The sequence below is a fragment of the Aedes albopictus genome, chromosome 2 (assembly GCF_035046485.1).
Source record: "Aedes albopictus strain Foshan chromosome 2, AalbF5, whole genome shotgun sequence".
NCBI classification, from domain to species: domain Eukaryota; kingdom Metazoa; phylum Arthropoda; class Insecta; order Diptera; family Culicidae; genus Aedes; species Aedes albopictus.
In genome coordinates, this window is record NC_085137.1 from 54,123,547 (window position 1) to 54,144,052 (window position 20,506).

Below are 20,506 nucleotides of genomic sequence, written 5' to 3' on the forward strand. Positions count from 1 at the left end.
TTATTTTTGTTACCAAAATTACGATATGAATGGGTTGTTTATTGAGAAATTTTTGCTGTTTTATGTAGCGATTCCATAATTCTGTTCTGATTGTTTTTTTTTTCTTATTTATCGACCGTAAGAAATTATTGAGACATTTATGGCTTCATCGGTCTTTTTTCCACTTAAAGAGCAAGGGAGAAGGTTGTTTTGAAGTAGGTAATGAAATGATAGATTTGATAGTATTCGCTAGGGTGCGAACAAGTGTAAAGTTGGTATTTAGAAGGTGAACACAGGCATGACGGTCATATATGAACAATATATCGAAATGCGTGAATCTTTTGCCTAACGTCCCCAAAGTAAAACGGCTTGGTTGGTGGATCCACTTCCACACCACCACATCAAGACAGACTGGTTTAATAGGGAACCTTATGAAGTTCGTTCCAACCGTTATGAATTATTTGAATGCTATTTTAAGTCTGGCTTTATGCATTTCTTAAGGTAGTTTTGATTCAGTTTTATCTTGAGTTTGATGTAATACTAAATAAATGAAATTAAAAATGAAAGGTAGTTTGGGTGAGTGTTAGTATCTTCTATCTACGATCTTATTCATCATTATAGCTAGTTTCCATTTCCTGATTACTGTACAAAAGGTTAGGACAAGTAGGGTCTGGGACCATTTGGGCAGGAGCATCTATTTTAGGCACTTGCTGCTGTAACTCAGTCAATTTTGAACCAATTGACTTGATTCTTGGTATATAGTGAGATACGCACAGTATCCAGCCATTCATGTAAATTGGATTTAAATTGACTGAGTTATAGTAGCAAGTGCCCAAAATAGGTATTTCTGCCCAAATGGTCCCAGACCCTATTGTTCATGTAATGATTCCGCTTTAAAATTTATTAAGCAGTTCTCAGAAAGCAAGTAAGGAAACAAGTGTAGCACCGATAGCTCTTCCCGTGCAAACCAAATGGAGCTGTTACTTTTCTGCTTGGAAAAAAAAAATCGTTTTATTCCGCAAGGAAAAGTGGCATTTCTCCCAATACTGGATCAGTTGTCAAAATAACTTGCGGAAGAAAGCTAATTTTTTCTTGAGCGCGCTACTTGGGAACAGAAAACTTAGTCGTTAATTAGGGTCTGAGTGCCATAAGTAATCTCACGCTAACACATCCTATTCGAAAACAAGCGATTACGGCACCGATTGATTCCTTTCTTTTTGTTTTCATGCATGCTCACTTCTAACAAAAATACAAAAATAAGAAACAAAATAAACAGCGATGCAATCCTTTGTTTTTCGTAGGATGAAAATGTTAATCACATGCTTAAGTGAACCAATATATACCCTATATGCTTCGTACGCATTTAACAATAACGGTCCAATGGGATACCAATTGCGCAATTAAGATGCAATAGTCGCTGCTGAGCGCCCATTAACTTATTCACACAAATAAAAGAAATATAAAACAAACATCAATTTTAATGGTGTTCATTTGTGTGGGCGCGCTGCTGTTAGGTTGAGGATTTCCGTAGAAAATACACAATACTTTGGCGCTTTTCAAATGTAGCTCCAGATATGTTTATCAAGATGACGTCACGAATTAAATTTCGGTTCATTCTCGTTCGTCCCGTCCTGTTTCCTCCTACACGAATGTTGACAGTTTGTTTTAATTCACATTCGTTGCCGTTCTTTTCTCTAACCGGGACGTGCCTGCTCCCTCTCTGGTGAAAATCGATCAGAAGCGCGTCATTTCTGGGAGTGAAAATCGTTCAGGCGCAGTCAGTTACATACCTAACCTAGAACATCCCTAGCATTCCAACGAAGACTACTTTAACAAGAAGACATGGAACTCTGTTAATTTCCCATACTATTGTCTGTTCTTTTCGCAACGAAACTAGCTGTCAACTTACAGTCGGTATCTGAAAATCGTCGCGACGAATCAAGCACCACCTCTACTCATGTTTGTGTTAGTGATATCGAAACGTCAGATTCCCGCAAGCTGATTGGTTAGCGACGAGTCCGACGATAGTTTCTCCGGCGACGCATCCATATCGTCGCGTTCGATAAGGTGCAAAATTGACAATAACGGCAAGCGTCACCGACGGCGCCGACACCTGTTGGTTTAAGGTGGAACCTTTGTATAAAAGTGTAATGCTAGTATGACACTGTTTGACCAATGCCAAATATTTGACCACTTTTGACAGTTAAATTTTGACCAAGGTGTACCGCGCAAACAAAAAAATTTGTCACTCTTGAAAAACGAATAGGGACAAAGACAGCCAAACAACAAGCCAAAATGTATCTGTCAAAAGTGGTCAAATATTTGGCGTCTGTGCAAAGCGTCTACTAGCACCTTAAAAGTATGTTGATGCGAGTATGAAGATTTATTCTATCATGAATAGTTCCACCTTCATCCGTGGTCGAAAGTGTTTACAGTGACTCAGCAGTGTTGCTAGTCTTAGCTTAGCTTAGCTTAGACTGACTGCACACATCTATGGTTGCTATTCCGTGATTGACCCGAACCAATGACAGTTGCACAATGAATCAACTGAATAATTGACTGGGAGTGGTCAATATTCTCACTGTGCACGCTTCAGAGACTCTCTTTAACAGTACAATAACGGCGCCGGCCACGTCCTTGCAGTCAGGTTGGAAGAGGCAAGGAATATTAGTAACAACCTTTGTTAAGTGAAAGCCCGCGTTTACCGCTGCGACTCCACCAAAGGCTGCAGGAAGGAGTGTTTGTTAGTAGGAAAGGTATCGTTGAGTCTGGATTTACTTTGATAAGTAATATGACCTTCGTGTCATGCTGGTTGCCGCGCTATTATTTGCTTCACTCGGAAAGCAAACAATCGATCACCCACGTCAGGTGGTCACTTAATATTTCGAATCGAACCGCGGAAGCTAGTCGCCAAATATTTAACTGCAAATGACACGACCGAACATGCAAGCTGACGCACTATTGTTCACTTCATATGAAAAGCAAACAACTGATCACCCACGTCAGGTGATCGTTTAGTGTTGCTACAAAAGACGCGACACAACGAAATGCTAATTTCCGAATAGGGGAAAAGAAAAATCGAACCACCGAAGCAAAAGCGCGCGACACCGGTACCCGGACGAAATCCTATCACACACTCACTCAGCAGTGTTGCTAGTCTTCTTGATAAAGTGGTCTTCGATTCTAACCTCAACCCAAAACTTCCACAAACCGGATCTATTTTTGGATGGACACGAAATAATTGTTCAAAGCTTGACCGTAAGAAAATGAGAGCAACAAGTTCGTCGCTGAACGGGGCTGACAAAATCGGGTCCATGTTGTATTTCCACTTCTGTATTTGGTTGAATGTGGTAGTAGCGAAATAAAATGATTTAGTCCCTCAGATAATGATGGGAACGCCAATTCCTATGGCGTTCAAGGGCAAAACAAAACATACTCTTCCCCATCTCTGTTTCGGTAGTGCAACTACCGAGCCGATGCTGTTTCGAATTTCTGCATGCCTATCACCATTATCTGAGGGGGGAATTATTTTATTATGCCTCTCAAGAAAAATCAGAATATGGCGATTATCTGCCTCTGGCTTCTGATATTAGCGCGACAGTCACTAATCATAACAGCGTCACCAGATTTAGAAGTATATAATTCCACTGTATGGAGTTTGAGAGCAAGCACACTCATTCCACTGAGCTCTTGTCGTTCGTCACAAATACATTCAAAAACATCTGTCACTTCGCGAAACCCACGTGCTTTTGTTTTTGGCGGGATCACTTTTTCTTTTTTTTTGCCTTGCGACTGTCATGCGGCGGTATGCCTTGCGAGCGTACGACCGCCGCAGGACTCTAATAAAAGATAAGCGCGACAATACAAGCCACAACCAACAAATTGTTATACTGGGGATGGTCGAACTAAGTAAAAGAAAATCGGGTTAAGTACTGTTCCTTTTAATTCCAGCTAAGTATTTGCATTCTTTGACAGAAATGTATTTCGACCTCAACTGTAAGGTCGTCTTCAGTGTCTCGTAGTTAGTTAAATTGTTCTGCGTTCACTTTCAAGTATCTCACAGCGGAGCTGAAAATGAATGTCAAAAGCAATCAGTTCAGCAGAAATTCATTCAATTGAATGAGATTTTTTAAACCCTGATATAGATATATAGATACGATTTCGATATGTTTCGATCATTAATCTTTATTTTTCTTATTTTCGTACGGGAATGGCAAAATGCATCAGAAAATTGAACTCTATGTCGGAAATGTTTTGACAAATTCGGTTTAAATAGGTCGTATGCTTCAGATCTATGGATAAATTGTCGACCTATTCAAATCGAACTAACGAAATGTGAGATTGTTTATTTACGAGTTCAAACTGCTTATTCAATTTCAGAGCACACTCAAAAATGCCAAAAATAAAGAAAAAGTCGCATTTACAGAAGGTTAATGCGAAAAAGTGCTACGATAGGATTCGTTATGTCGCAGTGCCAAATAGTGAACATAGTGATGGTGAAGTGTTGAAAGAAAAACTAGAAGCAGAGCTGCCAGAGCAGCTAAATGAAAACGAGAATCTTATTGATCGCAAGGAAAAGCGCAGACTACTGATGAAGAGAAAACGAAATAATGATTCACAGTTCAGCAATTTAGAAAGAATAAAAAACCAGTTAAGAAAAGCAGAACAAAGATCAAACGAAGATTACAAACAAAAGGAGAGAGAAAACAATTCTCAAAGGATGGTGAAAAGGAGAACAAACGAGCAGCACAAGCAGCAGGAAAATGAGCGAAATATGATGAGAGTTCGTGAATATCGATCTACTTTTGAAGATTTCTATGTGCAGGAAAAGGAACAGAATTGTATGCGTCTTTCACGCATAAGAGAAAACGAAGAGTATCGGATCGCTGAAAATGTGAAGAATAAAATTCGAATGCGAGAAATCAGACGCAACGACGAATATTCACAAAGTGAGCGCCAGGTTAACGTTCAACGTATTCAAACCATGAGAGAAGACAAGTCGCAGAATTTGCTTGAAAGGGAAAAGAATCGACAAGCAAGACGACAAAAACGAAGTTCAGAGATTATTCGTTATCGAGATGTGGTGTATAACAACCTGAAGCGACGTGAAATGGATATGAATGCAGCTGAACAACTAGCATTCATCGCATGCAGAAAAGAGGTGCCTTCGTTTCTCTGTTCATGTTGTGAACGAATGTTTTTCGAAAAAGGGCTTAGGAAAATAAGTCGCAAAAAGGCTATTTCTATGATGCGTTCGAAACTTCAAGCAGAGACAGCACATATAATTCTTTGTGTTGATTCACACATTCTTAACAACTATGAAGAACAAAGACAAAATTATCTTTGTCACACTTGCCACAAATATGTTAGTGCAGGTAAAATACCCAAACTTTCGAGTACTAACGGCTTGAAATTGCCTCCAGTTCCGGAATGTTTGAGTGTATTAAATGATGTAGAGGAACGGCTGCTGTCACCATATGTACCGTTTATGAAGGTCCTTCTTCTTAGTCATCGTGCTTCAAATCCGCAGATAGGCGCGCAAGGCAGTGTAGTCTATGTTCCAACCGACGTTAATGAAATGGAACAATCACTTCCAAGAAGCATTGATAAAATGAACATGTTGGCTATTCCAGTGGAGTTTAAAAGAAATATGGGGCATGCCACTAGTTATCTGAAAGGGCTGGTGCGTCAGAAAGAACTGAATGAAGCTGGAAATTTTTTGCAGCAAACAGACTTGTATGTGAAGTATGGCATCAAGTTCACCGATGACGTTGCAGATTTTAACGATTTATGTGGCGATGAGGCAGCTGTCAGTGATAGAGAGGATGATTCCAGGACATGCAATGATGTGGATGAAGAATTCAGCTATCTATTGCGTGAAGGAGATGATGAATGTTTGTTAATAGATTTGAATGAAATAGCTGCCAAAAATGCCGTTATTGTAATGGCTCCAGGACAACATCAGAAACCAGTGTCCACTTACAGTAACCCAGACATAGAGTATCTTTGCTTCCCAAAAATCTTTGCTGGGCAACCGCGAATGCTCACCGATAAAAATGTCACGATAAACGACACCATTAAATGGGAAATTCGATATTATCAAAACCGGATTGAACCACGACGAATATTGCATCTATCAAAAACGAAGTTGCTAAACGAATCATACAATTCGATAAAAATAGCACTGCGGAAGAAGAAAAATGCCACAAAAGTTACAGCTCAACAGGCGTTACAACCTGATTTTATTGGTGGTTTACTATCGTTTGACAATGGATTAAGGTTTATGAATCAAATACGATGTGCACCGGCGTATATGGAACAGAAGAAAAAGGTATTGTTTGCCCAAGTGCGACAAATTGGCGCTCCAGTATTTTTTCTCACGGTATCTCCTGTTGAAACTAACTGGCCAGAATTAATACAGGGTTTGAAAGAATACACAACCGGTGAAAGAATTTCTTCGTATGATGCACTGAACTTACCATACGAAGATAGAGCCAAGCTAGTAAATGAAAACCCAGTCTTCACGGCTATGTATTATGACAACAAGATCAAGAACTTGATGAAAATAATTACCAAGTCAGAAGGAGGAATTTTTGAAACATATGCTGTCACTGACTTCTTCCGCAGACGAGAATTTCAACAAAGAGGATCGCCACATGACCATATATTGCTGTGGATTGATAATGCACCTAAGCTAGATCCCGATGACAGTAATACGTTCAATCAGGTTATACAATTCGCAGATAAGCACATCACATGCGAATTTGACGAGAAGAACCCATTTTGCAAATATCTGCGTCATAAACACACGCCGACATGTAGCAAAGGAAAAAAGAACAGAAATATTTGTAGGTTTAACTTCCCCAAATTCGTTATGCCACAAACAATGATTCTTGAACCTCTACCCAAAGCAGAGAGAACTGCCGAAGTGAAATCGAATTTAGACCACATCAAAAAAATGATGGAACAATTCTTCTCGAGTACAGAAAGAATCACAAAAAGTTTCGATGAAGTTTTGGATGATCTTCACATGTCAGAGGAGGCATATTTAACGGCATTGAGAAGCTCTATCAATAAGTTGACTATCTTTTATAAGCGAAGGTCTTGTGAAGTAGATATCAATACTTACAATCGAACGATTCTCAATCTGATGGAATCAAATGTTGATTTGCAACTTATTGTAGACGAGTATGCCGTAGCATCGTACATCGTTGATTACGTCGCGAAAGGAGAAGCTGGGCTATCGAAAGGATTAAAAACCCTTCAAACTGAGCTGGATAAAGGAGATCGAAGTTTACAGGATCGTTTGCGATGCATCTCAAATAAATTTCTGAACGGACACGTAATATCAACATCAGAAGCGGTATACCATTGCTTAGGAACACCCATAACAGAGTTCAGTCGATCATCTGTATTCATAAACACGGCCCGTAGTGATGGAAGAGTTGTGTTTTTAAAATCAAGCAAGCAATTGCAAGCACTGGACCCTGATTCAACGGACATAGTAGGAAAAGACATTCTTACACATTATTCTGAACGGATAGCAATGGATAACGTATGCTTGGCAGAATATGCCGCATACTATTTTCAAACTGCGAGGAAACCTCGACGAGATAAGAATATGGATTCGGATGAGGAGCATAATGACACAGACATAGAGAACGACGAATTGGATTGTAGGCGACGCAGAAAGGCTCGTATTGTTCGATATGTGCGATATAAGTTTGAACAAGATCCTGACAACTTCTATCGCGAGCAACTTCTACTATTTGTTCCATGGAGAGATGAAGAGGAAATTGAATCTATTAACTGGTGTGCAAAGTTTGAGGAAAATAAAGAATTAATTGAAAGAAATCGCGATAAAATATTTAGGCTGTCAAGCGATCGATTGGATGATGCTATTTTAGCAGCGGAGCAGCATAGAACAGTACTTGAAGCGGATGAAATCGAAGAATTTGAGAAAAATCAAATTCCTAAGGATCAGGAAATCGACATCCTTGTTCAGGTAGGCATAGATCGCCCGAAAAATAATGTGCCTTTCGTATACACCGCTCCCCCAAAGGTACAGCCAAATAATATTTTTGATATGCTTAGTAAGTTAAACGAACGACAAAGAGAAATTGTAATGCACATCTACAAGTCTTTCACCATTGGAAGACTACCTTTACGAATCTTTATTTCGGGATCGGCTGGAGTGGGCAAAAGCATGGTCATTTCAACTATTTTCCAGTTAATCACACATCATTTGGAGTACTCGACTGCAGTTTTGAAGGACCAAACTACTGATTCTATCAAGGTGTTACTATGCGCATTTTCTGGAAAGGCCGCCTTCTTGATTGGTGGAAACACGTTACACTCTGCGTTTGCTCTACCACTACAAGAAAATTCAAAAATGTCGGATCTACCTATGGACGTCGCTAACAATTTGAGACAACAGTTACTGCATTGCAGATTGATCATAATTGATGAAATATCAATGGTAGGTAGTACCATTTTCTGTCGGATTGATACAAGGTTACGGCAGATCACTGGAAGAAACGAATCGTTCGGTGGATTATCAGTAATCACTGTTGGAGATTTTCTTCAGTTACCACCAGTAAAAGACTCAGTCATATTTCTATCTCCAAAGGACAGTCTTATTAAAACAAACATCTCACCACTATGGGATGAATTTAACCTATATGAGCTAACCGAGGTTATGCGACAGAAAGATGATTTAAGCTTTGTAAAAGCGCTTAATAACTTTGCGCGAGGAGAAATGAGCGACGAAGATATCAAAGTCATTAAAACTCGGGAAGTAGACGAACAGCAGGTACCGGATGCAGCTATCAGACTTTACTATACCAACGCGAATGTTGATAAATTTAATGACAAGAAGATATCGGAGTCACTTTCAGCGGAAATCGAGTGCATTGCTGTTGATACAATTACAGGAAAATTGAAACCAAATCAAATAAACGCCAAAAAGAAAATGTGGAGAGAGCGACCAACAAAAGATTGTGGAGGATATCCTTACAAGATCAGATTTAAACAAGGAATTAAATATATGCTGACAGCTAATCTTGACGTATCGGATGGACTAGTTAATGGTGCCAGTGGAGTCTTAGAGTACGTTTATTGCAATCCTGGATCAGCAGTACCGAAAATTGTATTCTTGAAATTCGATTCAGACAATGTTGGTAAAAAGATTCGACAACAGTACAGGAATTTCATGGAAAACAACAGTATTGATCTCAAGTGGACGCCCATCCCTAGAAAAGCATACAATCTCACAACACATTTCCAGAAAGATTATCAGATGATACGGGACCAGTTTCCAATAGTACCTTGCGAAGCTCTAACGATTCACAAAAGTCAAGGTCAAACATATAAACATGTTTGTATTGATTTCAGAAAATCTGGTAATCTTACCCGCCAGTTGGTTTATGTTCAACTAAGTCGTGTGACCAGTCTTTCAGGACTGTATATTCTAGGCAATTTTCCAGGAAATATGAAAAGTAATAACACTATTGATGCTTCTTTGAATGAAATGGAAAGATTAAGGACGGAACGACAATTGTCACTTGTTTTTGATAATTTAATTAACGCAGAAGGTCTCAAGATAGCTTACTTAAATGTTCGATCATTGCGTGCAAATAAAAAGCATATAGATGTAGATCCCTGGTACTTCCGCTGTGATATACTGATTTTTTCAGAGTCTTGTTTGTATGCAAACGAAAAGATTGATTTCAAAGGATTTTCTTTAATTTACCGGTCTGATACTGTGAAATATCCAGAATATGTAAGAAAGCACATTGCAAAAGGAATAATCTGTTTTGCTAAAAGCAATTTGATAACAAATGTTGTTAAGTCATGCATTGAATTTGAAGCAGACGCAAAAGGTCATTATCATAGTCATATAGATATGGTAGGATTCAAGGTCAACGGAAATTTGCTAATAAGTGGATATAAATCACCAAAAGCCAGCGTTTGCGATTTCAAGGATGTAATGCTTCAATTTCAATTTGAAAAAAGAATTCCAACTATTGTTGTTGGTGATTTCAATTTCAATCTCAATGACTTAGCTAACGTGCAGGTACGTGAATTTGATGCGTTCATGAACAGTCTATCGTTAGTTTCTAAAACACCACCAACAGAAGCTACAACTATTTTGGGTTCACGGCTTGATGTTTTGTACGCAAATTTTGAAAGCATTGATGCCGGAGTTTACGAATGCTACTTTTCTGACCATAAACCAGTGTATTGCATTATCCGTAATGAACCGAAAATGCTCAGTGATGTGAAAGAGTTCGATACAGTTAATATTGAAATATCAAAGGAATCTTCTGACATAGTATCTTTAGAGAATACACCAAAATCATCTTGTGTCGACATATTATCTGATGATAACAGTATCAGCTCGAATAGTAGGAATATTACTAGTTTATCTTTCCAGTACAGTGACGTTGAATCAAATTTGACACATTTTCATATAGAAAATAACATTACCGATTGGATTAACTCACTAGATACAACAAATAATACATATGATAATGGAAATAAAAATCTGTTCGAAAATGTAAAATTCTTATTTCATAACGATCCATTTACATTCACTAATTTAGAGGAACTGCTAACAGCTTCTACAGATAACGATGTGATGCGTTTCAAAAATGACATTGATCACATTGCAAATTATCTAAGGACATTACCTGCTAATACTTTTCAACATAACAGAGATAAATCATTGTCAATTCAACATTTGAATGAATTTTATGAGGTTCCAATAACTGGAGATGGCGGTTGTCAATTCAACGCAATGTCGTATGCTCTGGTAGGAAACGAAAGTTTTAGTCTTGATCTCAGAGCAATCGCATTTCAAGCTGTTATTGAACACATTCACGTTTTTAAGAAAATTGATAACACTATTGGTTTGGAATCAGAAACATTGTTTAAGCTACTTCAGATATGTTGTTCAGAAACATTATTCGGTAACCTTGACACCCTGTTTGCTCTCAGTATGGCTCTGGAACGAATTATATTTATTATGCTGCATCACGAAAACGGAGAAAGACGGTTTGTTAAAGTTGAACCACTAAGTTATAAAGATACTGATTTACCAATATTACTGCATTTGACAAGACCAGGCCAAGCAGACGCACATTATAATGTTCTCCTTCCGTTTGATGTAAACACACCTTACGACTTTACATGCTACGATGTATATAATTTGAATCATATAATGTTGAGTTAAAGGACGTTAGTGTAAACTACTAAAACGAATCGTTAATTAGAAATAAATCATATTAGCTAAAGTCTTCTGAAAATACTGAAAATCATATTAGCTAAAGTCTTCTGGAAATGAGAAAGGAGGGGCTGAATACGGTTTACCGTGTTAGCTAAAACCTCCTAAACGATACAGAAGAGGCTGAATATGATTCAACGACAGGAGAGGCTGAATACGGCTTACCGTATTAGCTCAATCTCCTGAATAAGACACAGAAGAGGCTGAATATGGTTAAACGACAGAAGGGGCTGAATACGGTTTACCGTGTTAGCTAAAACCTCCTAAACGATACAGAAGAGGCTGAATATGATTCAACGACAGGAGAGGCTGAATACGGCTTACCGTATTAGCTCAATCTCCTGTATAAGACACAGTAGAGGCTGAATATGGTTCTGAAAAAAAGAAGCTGAATGCACGTTTCAGTAGTAGTTTTAGAAGTAGTAATGACTTAAAAAACTGGGCAACAACGAGTAGTTTTGGCAGCTATGACACCCCTGACTTTGGTCAGATAATACCTATATTTTTATGGGGGGGACCCAGAGCCATTTCTAAGCGCTTAAAATATATATACATGGTTTCCAGCTTGTTTTACTAAACATTTCAATATGCTGGCGGATTTAAAACAAATCAACATAACATATTCGACGAGAAAGGCACTATCACCACTAGGTGAATTAATCTGGGTTTTTTATCCCTAGAATTATTTATTTGTATTCACAAATCTTGCGTTCCTCCTTAATATTATTATCTTGGTAACTGCTCCAGAATTTCATTCTGATGCCTTTTAAAAATTCACTAAAAACCCCTCTCGAAATCATTCCAAGAACTTTTTTTACAAATTTCTTGATGGGTTCTTTCAGAAATCCTTCCGGGAATGCATTGGAAAAATCTTTCACGAATTCCTTCCGAAATGTCGACATCAGTTTTATTTGAAAGTTTGTCATCCAGATATTCCCTCAGAAAAAATTTCAAAAAAATCCTTCACGAATTCTTTTAAAAATTCGTCCTAAAATATTTGGAAATATTCTTAAAAAATCCTGTAGCTATTCTCTCAGAAATTTATTTAAAAATTCCTTTGGAAGGTTCTCATAGATCTCCTTTGGAAAGACTTACTAGGCCTGTCCACTTTTTCAAAAATATTTTCTGATTGTGAAGTCCACCCCCATATTTTGATAGGCATCCAAAAAGAAGTAACTGGTCAAAATGGTTAGCCAAATCCATTGAAATTGAGAGGTGCATCAAATCAATTTTATTCGACCAGTTCCTTCTTTCAGGATGCCAATCAAAATATAAGGGTGCACTTGAGAATCAGAGAATATTCTTGAAAAGGTGGACAAGCCTATCTAACATGGTTTGCTTTTCAAATTGCTGCATAGATACCTTTCGAAAAGCTCCTAGGAATTCCTTACCAAAAACTTACCACGGATTTTTTCGAGAATTTCCGCCGGTATTTTTGTATCGCTACAATTCAATATATATTTATAAACTTGCATACCTTCACGATATTTTTTTCAGAAACTGCCCCAGAGTTTTCCTTCTCTTTTCATCTGAAATTTCACCAAAACTTCGTTAAGAAATCATTCCAAGGACTTTTTAGACATGTTTTGATGGGTTCATCCAGAAATCCCCCTGAAGGATTAACCCGGATAAAATTCCATTATTTGCTGAAATTTTAATAAAATCAGTAAAAAATTTAAAAAGTTATAAAGCTTGATTTTTGAACAAATTTAAAAAATACGCACTTGATAAAACAGATTCAAATTCAAGTTAAAAATTGGATATTTATCATATTAAGATCAATAAAACTGTCAAGTATTATCAACTTAATCAATTCATTCAGAAAACCATTCAGATTTCTGAAAAAACGAGAAATTTCTTCAAATGTTTCACAACCACCTACGAATTTGTACGACTTGCTTAATGCTAATGCTAATACTAATGCTAATTTCTTCAAATGTTTCACATTTTTTTTTCAAACACCTTGCAATGATTGCTCCAGAAATACTTCCAGGATTGTTTTCGGGACTTCCTCCAGGGACTCTTCTCAAATGATTACACTGCTCGATAAAATTTTACAAAATTTGGTGTTATGGGATGAGAAAAAAAACAGGGTTTTGAGACCCTAGAAGGGTCATAGTGAAAGAATTTTTGAAAAATATTGGACCGGGCCTTCACAGTTTATAACCGAAGATTTTATAGAGAACTTGGGGTAATCAAACATCTTTTTGAAATTGCGCGAAAAAAAATGGTTTATAACACAGCGTAACAAAAATTAACTTTTGGTCTGTCTAACGAGCAAACTTATGTGTCTCTGATAGATTTTGGGCCGCTGAATCCCAATCCGGGCTCAGATTTGCTCCAACACGTCACAATTTTGAGCTATGCCTCAATTTATAGGGCAAAATATGCGATTTTGGTCCATATTTTTTTTAAGCAATCAAAAGGTTAATTGGTCAATTAACATCTAAATTAACGACTCATGCAAAATATTTCGTTTTATCAATTCGAATTTGATATTTTTAAGCGATTTATGTTAGGTACGATATTTCCCATACAAGTCACCCTCCAAAAGTTGCATGCAAGTTTTCATACTAACATAAAATGCTTAAATCTATCAAATTTGATTAGGTAAAACGAAATATTTTGCATGAGTCTGTAATTTAGATGTTAATTGACCAATTACAGTGTATCAAACAGCATTTTTTTGGTCAAAATAATTTTTAATTTAAATGATTATAGGTTTTTTATACGTCAAGCAAAAACGCTGAAATTTTGACCAATTATAACCCATATATTAAAGCTCCATTGGTAAAATTTTCAGCGAGATCGAATAAGTTTTCTGAAAGTTATAGAACTTTTAGTAAAACTTATAAAAATTTTGAATACATTTTTACAACATTATATCTCAATATGTACTTGATGAAACTTTTTCAATATTTTTCGTGTTACAGCTTACAGCTAAGGTTTTCATATGCAGCTTCGTTTAAGGTTTTATATTCACTACAAAAAATATGAAAAATCTGTATATGTTCAGAGTGTCATTTGGAAATGCATCATATTTTGATCAATAAAAATGCCAAGTGTTTTCAACTTTTTTATACTCTCTTAATGATATATTTTTATACAGGACCTACTAAACTACATGTGAAGAGTAGGTCCTATGGATTTTTCGTTCAGTTAATGCACTTTCATTGGTGGAAAACGTTTGGCATATTATATGTGCAAAATATGATAAATTTTAAAACATCGTCAACTACATACGCACATTTTTCATATTTTTTGTGGTGAATAAAAAACCCCAAACATGGCTGCATACGAAAGCCTTAGGTCTAAGATGTAACACAAAAAAAAATTGAAAAAAAAAATCATCGAGTACATATTCAGATATAATCTTTAAAAAATGTGTTCAAAAGTCTTATAAGTTTTACTTAAAGTTCTATAACTTTCAGAAAACTTATTCGATCTCGCTAAAATTTTTACTTTTGGAGCTTTAATATATGATTCATGATTGGTCAAAATTTCAGCATTTTCGATTGACGCATAAAAAAGTTATTAACATTTGAATGAAAAATAATTTCGACAAAAAAAAATAACTGTACGGACAATTATTTGATACACTGTAACTTTTTGATTTCTTATAATAAATATTTCCATGCTCAATGGCTTGCAGTCAAAAAAGCCTAAAATCGCATATTTTGCCCTATAAATTGAGGTATAGCTCAAAATTGTGACGGAGACACATAAGTTTGCTCTTGAGACAAAAAAATGTTGCGCTGTGTAATAGCTTATGTAAATATTTCATTCAATATTCTTTGAGATATAGTGTATTGAAATTTTATTTAAAAACCGTCAAGCTCTACTAATCTATAACTTTTAAAAGATTTATTCGATCTCGCTCAACATTTTTCCAATGGAGCTTTAATATTTAGTTTAAATAAAATAAACATAAAAAAGTTATGAGCATTTGAATAAAAAATGATTTTTACGAAAGAAAATGTTTTACGGACAATGTTTGATATACAACTGAGGTACTCTTTCAAATTTAATATCCAGTTTCTTCCGAAGATTCTTTCGGGAATACCTTTTGTGGTTTCATCATAAATCTTCAGGAATTCCTACAGAAATTCGTACATAACAAATTTCTTCAAAGGCCTCTGCAGGAATTGCTCCGAAGGCTCCGTCCAGAAATGCATCGGAAACTCTAGGAATTCCTTAAGAGATTCATTCTGAGAATTATTTCAGGCATTAATATAGAGACACCTGCAGGTATGTCTTTAGAAATACCTCATGAAACTCTTTGAGTATTCTAAGGGTTTCTTCAGGGATTTTATCCTAATTTTTTTCAGAAGGTCTTCCCTGATTTTTTTTTATACAGAAGGTTATATAAGGATTCCTTTAAAAACTCTCCAGATATCTCTTCAGAAATACTTATAGAAATAGTTATGATGGGCCTATGTTTTCCTTGAGAGAAGCTTCGGCGATCCGGAATTCTTATTTATCACCTCTATTATTACAGTTATGTTAATTCCTCTAGACGAAGAAAGCCATCCAAATAATTGTGATACCAATCATTGTAATAAAAAACCTATAGTTCGATAATGCTTGTTAATGGTGTTTAATAAAGCTGTTCCATCAAGTAGATGATCACCTCCAATAAATGTCCAGCTTTGCAATAGTTATTCAATTGTTAGAAATAGTTGTTTTCACAAACTAGAATTTTAGCTTTGCCGCAAATCATTCATAATTGTTCGATGGTACCATTATTACTCCACAATATACGACCATAATAACTTTTCTTCAGCAAACGCAACTCAGGATGGTTCCTCTTTCGAGAGCGCATCGTCCCTCTACAGCCTGGCGCGAGTCGATGCCATCTGCGAAGATACACCCCCAATCGAGGAACGACCGGTGGCTCCACAAATTCCCCCGCTTCCCAAGCCCTCACCTGCTCACTCGGTTAGCAGCAGCTCCAGCGGAAGCTTCAACATGGCAAACAAGAAGCGAACCAGTTCTCCATCACGGCAAACCATTTCGAAAGTACTGCCATCCAAAGCGAAAATCAAACCGGAGTCTATCTCCGATGATGAACGAAGCGAGAAACGGTACTCTTCCTCTCACGACGAGAAGGATACCAAGGGAACTCTCGCAAGACCTGCCCGCAGAGGTCGCGATTGGAACGAAGAGGAGCGTCGCAGGAAAAAGAGTTTGTTCAAGTTGGAGTTCGACAAAGATTCCTTGAAGACGTACACAACTCCGATGAGACAACCCAGTCCCGGTTTTAAGAAACTGTCTCCGGAGGATAAAGGGGCGCTGAACGTGCTGGATGGGGCCAGTCCCAGTAGCAAACAGAAACGTTTCCGGCCTAAGACTAGGAAGTTGCCACGGTCTAGAACGGCCGCCGGTGGTGAAGAGCCCGTCAGTACACCTATGCGAAGAGTAAAAACCCCGCTGATTCGTAGTCCGGAGAAACCACAAGCTTCCACTTTACCGGTTCATGCAATGACCGCACCCAAACTTAGTCCCTCTCAGTACTATTCCCAAATACGTAGTCCACCGTCCGGTAGTTCACCCTTGAAGCAAAAGATTTCCCCGGAGAAACGGTTGAAAGCAATATCTACTGAGTCGTTGCGTTCGGTTTCACCCGGATCGGATTCCGTATTCTACAGTGAGGCTGATGGCCTGTCTCAGTCGGATAAGCAAGTAGGTTTCACGGGGTTTCCCTTCCAAATCTGGGGTTGATCACGTTATCATTTTCTCTTGAAGGTTCACTGTCACCACTGTGGTAAAGACGTGGAGGTTGTCAGTGTGCCCGGTGAGTCGGAAGGGTCAATGACGGCCCTAACGCTAGACTCGACGGATGGTGATCGACCGGATATCGTGCAGCCACCCGAAGGCTTCGCTGACTCGCCGGACTGCACAAAAACTCCACATCACACACGGCTGTACAAGAAGATGGACAAGCGATTTCGCTCCGAAGATCGACACGCCGATCGTAGGCACTTTAAATCGCGGCAGGAGTATCGAGCGAAGGTGCGTAGTGGCTTAGGCGGGGTTGAGGATCAGATTTAGCATGGTTTGTTTTTCAGAGTGAGGAACGTGGGAAAGATGACAGCGAGCAGGGTACTTTACGACCCGCAGGATCTTCACCTTGTGTCGCGCCTGTAGCTCCGTACAGCGAGCATCAGGTAGAACCAGAGCAGGGTGTTTATCATGGTAACTATAAGGCCGGGCTGTGGATTTGCATAGCTGATCGGGATGTTTGGAGGCGGCATGATCTCCTAGGCGAGGGCAGTTTCGATCGACCTCCTCGCGATCTTGCCGAACGAAGAGGATCAACGGAATCTGAGAAGGACTTCCGTAAAAAGTATCAAGCGATTACCCATAGACTGGTTCACCGGAAGTCATGCGTGGAGATGTACCGACGGCAGAATACAAATAGCTTTGGTAAGGGCATGGAAATAAACTTAATTATGAAGGTTGCTCAGACCGGTTCTTGGTTTTCCCTTCTAGAAACAGACAAAACGGTTGTGGTGTGCAGGAAATCCGGGGAGTTTGGATTTCGCATACACGGATCGAAGCCGGTAGTGGTATCTGCCATCGAGCCAGACACTCCAGCGGAAACTTCGGGTCTCGAGGTGGGTGACATCGTTCTGTCCGTGAATGGGATTTCAGTGATCGACAAGAGCCACTCAGAGGTGGTTAAAATCGCTCACGCCGGTAGCGATACATTGGAACTGGAGGTAGGTTCGATCAACTGTGGAAGATTTCCAAATTCTTAGAAAATCCTTTTACGCAGGTGGCACGAACGATCGGTGTGTTATCGCCACTGGAGGACACCACGGTGAATCCAGCGATCTATTCCGGTTTCTTGTGGCGTCTTTCCAGTAGCTCCACTACAAAGTGGGTTCGACGGTGGTTCTCATTGCGTCCTGACCACTGTCTGTACTACTACAAATCAGAACTGGTAAGTGCAAGTTTAAACTTCAAACGATCTCATCTGAAAGGTATGATCATTACTAGGATATTCAACCCATCGGTGCCATCATCCTCACCAACCACAAAGTGGAACGACTAGGACTGGAAGCGGGTGGACGACCGTTTGCTTTTGCCATCGAAACGGAAGAAGGCACTAAGGTAAAACTAGCTGGAGATACGGACGAAGCTGCCAGTCGATGGATGGCCATAATCAGCCATGCGGCCCAGCAGAATGATCTTTGGTTGGACACTAGGTAATGCTACTCCGGAAAAAAATCATAGAGACCTTTGTGTTGAAAATAAATTTCTCGTTTCTTAAGTGCTCGAAACCTGAGACTTCCACCCAACGGAATACCAAAGCCGGATTGTGTGGGTACTTTGACCAAACTAGGCAGCAAGTGGCGTTCGTGGACCAAACGATATTGTGTGCTGAAGGATGCTGTCATCTATTTCTACCATGACAGCACGAGCAAGAATGCATTCGGTGAGAATATTAAGGAGGGATATTGTGGAAAATTTGATCGGTTTAAATCTTACGCTGTTTTCGCCATTTTGCTTTACTTTTACTCGTATCGTCTAGGAATGGCTTGTTTGCAAGGATACCGAGTTCAACCATCGTCAGCCGGTGGAAAGAAGTACGCCTTTGAGATTGTTCCTCCAGAGTTGACGCTGCGTCACTACTACTTCCATACCGACACCGAAATGGACAAGAAACGGTAAGTTATCAAATCGACTGATTAAAATCTAATTAAAATTTGATAAATTGGGGGACAAGCGTACGCACAGAACAGGTACGCGGACTTGTACCGTGCTGCGACACAATTTTTGTATAAGAAAAACTCATGGAAATTTGCAGATGGATGCCGGAGTGCTTAAACATATCCCAAGTAACCAGTAAGCATTTAAAATAGCATTCCTTCAGCATTATAGTAGCCTTTACGACAAGGCGTTTAATGCTAATTAGCCGTATATGCGCCTATAGTGCTACCTCACAGCAGGTTTTGGCAAAATAACGGGCTGTCTTAGTGCTATCCCTTCAGGAACGTCGTGACGAAATGTCAAAGAAGCGTAACGCCTCGTCGAGCAAAAAAAAAACAAAAATAGATTGACGTCTGCTTCTCGTTCTCTCAGCCTGCTTCATCGTCCTTCCATATTCCAGCCGATGCTAGGTGGTACTTTTTTGCTGATTTTTGTAGTGATGTAGGTTTGAACTTACGATCCGGAGATTGATTAATCATATCTGCTTCGGATTTTGTTGCTCCTGATCCACGATGCTAAAGCTGTCCCGGTGGCGTGCGTTGATTTAATCGCCAATATAAAGAATGATTCGATAACAGCTTTAACATTCAAAACTTGTTTTTATTGAGATATTTCGTTGTGGTAGAGCATTACGATCCCTTCTTTTAAATATCTGTGGAATATGATTGTTTGTTCCCTCTTTCAAACAATCCTATGATCCACCAAAGCATCCACCTATTCGGCACATATTTTCCGACGAAATGATAAATAATTGGGGATTTTTTTATGGCCAAGTTCCCAATCCAATCCAGCTGCCGTAATGTTTTCTTTGGTGCTTTTGGATGAGTAGGGGAAAATGAAGAAACAAAAGAGATGCACAAATTTGTAAACAGAAGCATAGGCTCTGTAAGAGAGAGACAAAATGTGTTGCCAAATGCGTAACATATCTCCCAACCTTTTTGCTCCTAGCATTTAAAGAGCAGTTGCAAAGCATTATGTATGCTCCCAAGTGAAACCACTTCAAGCAGTTGAAATGCTAATTAACAGCCGAAAGCTTTTGAGCAGCACACCTAATGCTAACTCAAGGCAGCTATGCATTTGAACTGCTTATGTAGGGCAGCAAGCATTTTAAATGCGTAATACGGGCTGATACACGGCTTATTCAAATGCTTAGTGGTTACCTGGGATTCCTTTTACATTCGGCCAGTTTCGGTGAGACGCAGAATGTTACCGGTCGTACCAAATATGGTCTGAAGCTATTTTCAGTTACAGTACCGCATCATCTGTTTAGTCTCTGTTGAATGTAATGTAAATTGTTTATTAATGGAGTTCAATGATGCTTGGATGTATGCAAACAACTTTTTGTTTACATTTAATATGAAAGTCAAAAACCAAAAGGGTGTCGTTCGGAGAATAATCATCTGCTTCAAAAATCTGAATTCCACATAAAACGAAATTTGTACAGATGCTCGAGAATCTGTATAAAAGGGCCACTCACACCAACGGGTTGAGACCGGGCCGAGAATTAACATGACTTTTTTTTGCTTC

The 20,506-nt window shown here is 38.6% G+C and overlaps 1 protein-coding gene across 8 annotated transcripts in view; it reads left to right on the forward strand.

Moving 5' to 3' along the window:
• Positions 1 to 20,506, forward strand: part of LOC109409200 (uncharacterized) — a 504,613-nt gene that overhangs the window by 475,537 nt on the left and 8,570 nt on the right. For all 8 annotated transcript variants that reach the window (XM_062849689.1, XM_062849690.1, XM_062849691.1 and 5 more), the window contains 8 exons: positions 16,047 to 16,945; positions 17,009 to 17,275; positions 17,332 to 17,689; positions 17,756 to 17,985; positions 18,042 to 18,209; positions 18,266 to 18,474; positions 18,541 to 18,704; positions 18,801 to 18,936. In XM_062849689.1, coding sequence (XP_062705673.1) covers positions 16,047 to 16,945; positions 17,009 to 17,275; positions 17,332 to 17,689; positions 17,756 to 17,985; positions 18,042 to 18,209; positions 18,266 to 18,474; positions 18,541 to 18,704; positions 18,801 to 18,936 — 2,431 coding nt within the window. The remainder of the gene's footprint in view (positions 1 to 16,046; positions 16,946 to 17,008; positions 17,276 to 17,331; positions 17,690 to 17,755; positions 17,986 to 18,041; positions 18,210 to 18,265; positions 18,475 to 18,540; positions 18,705 to 18,800; positions 18,937 to 20,506) is intronic.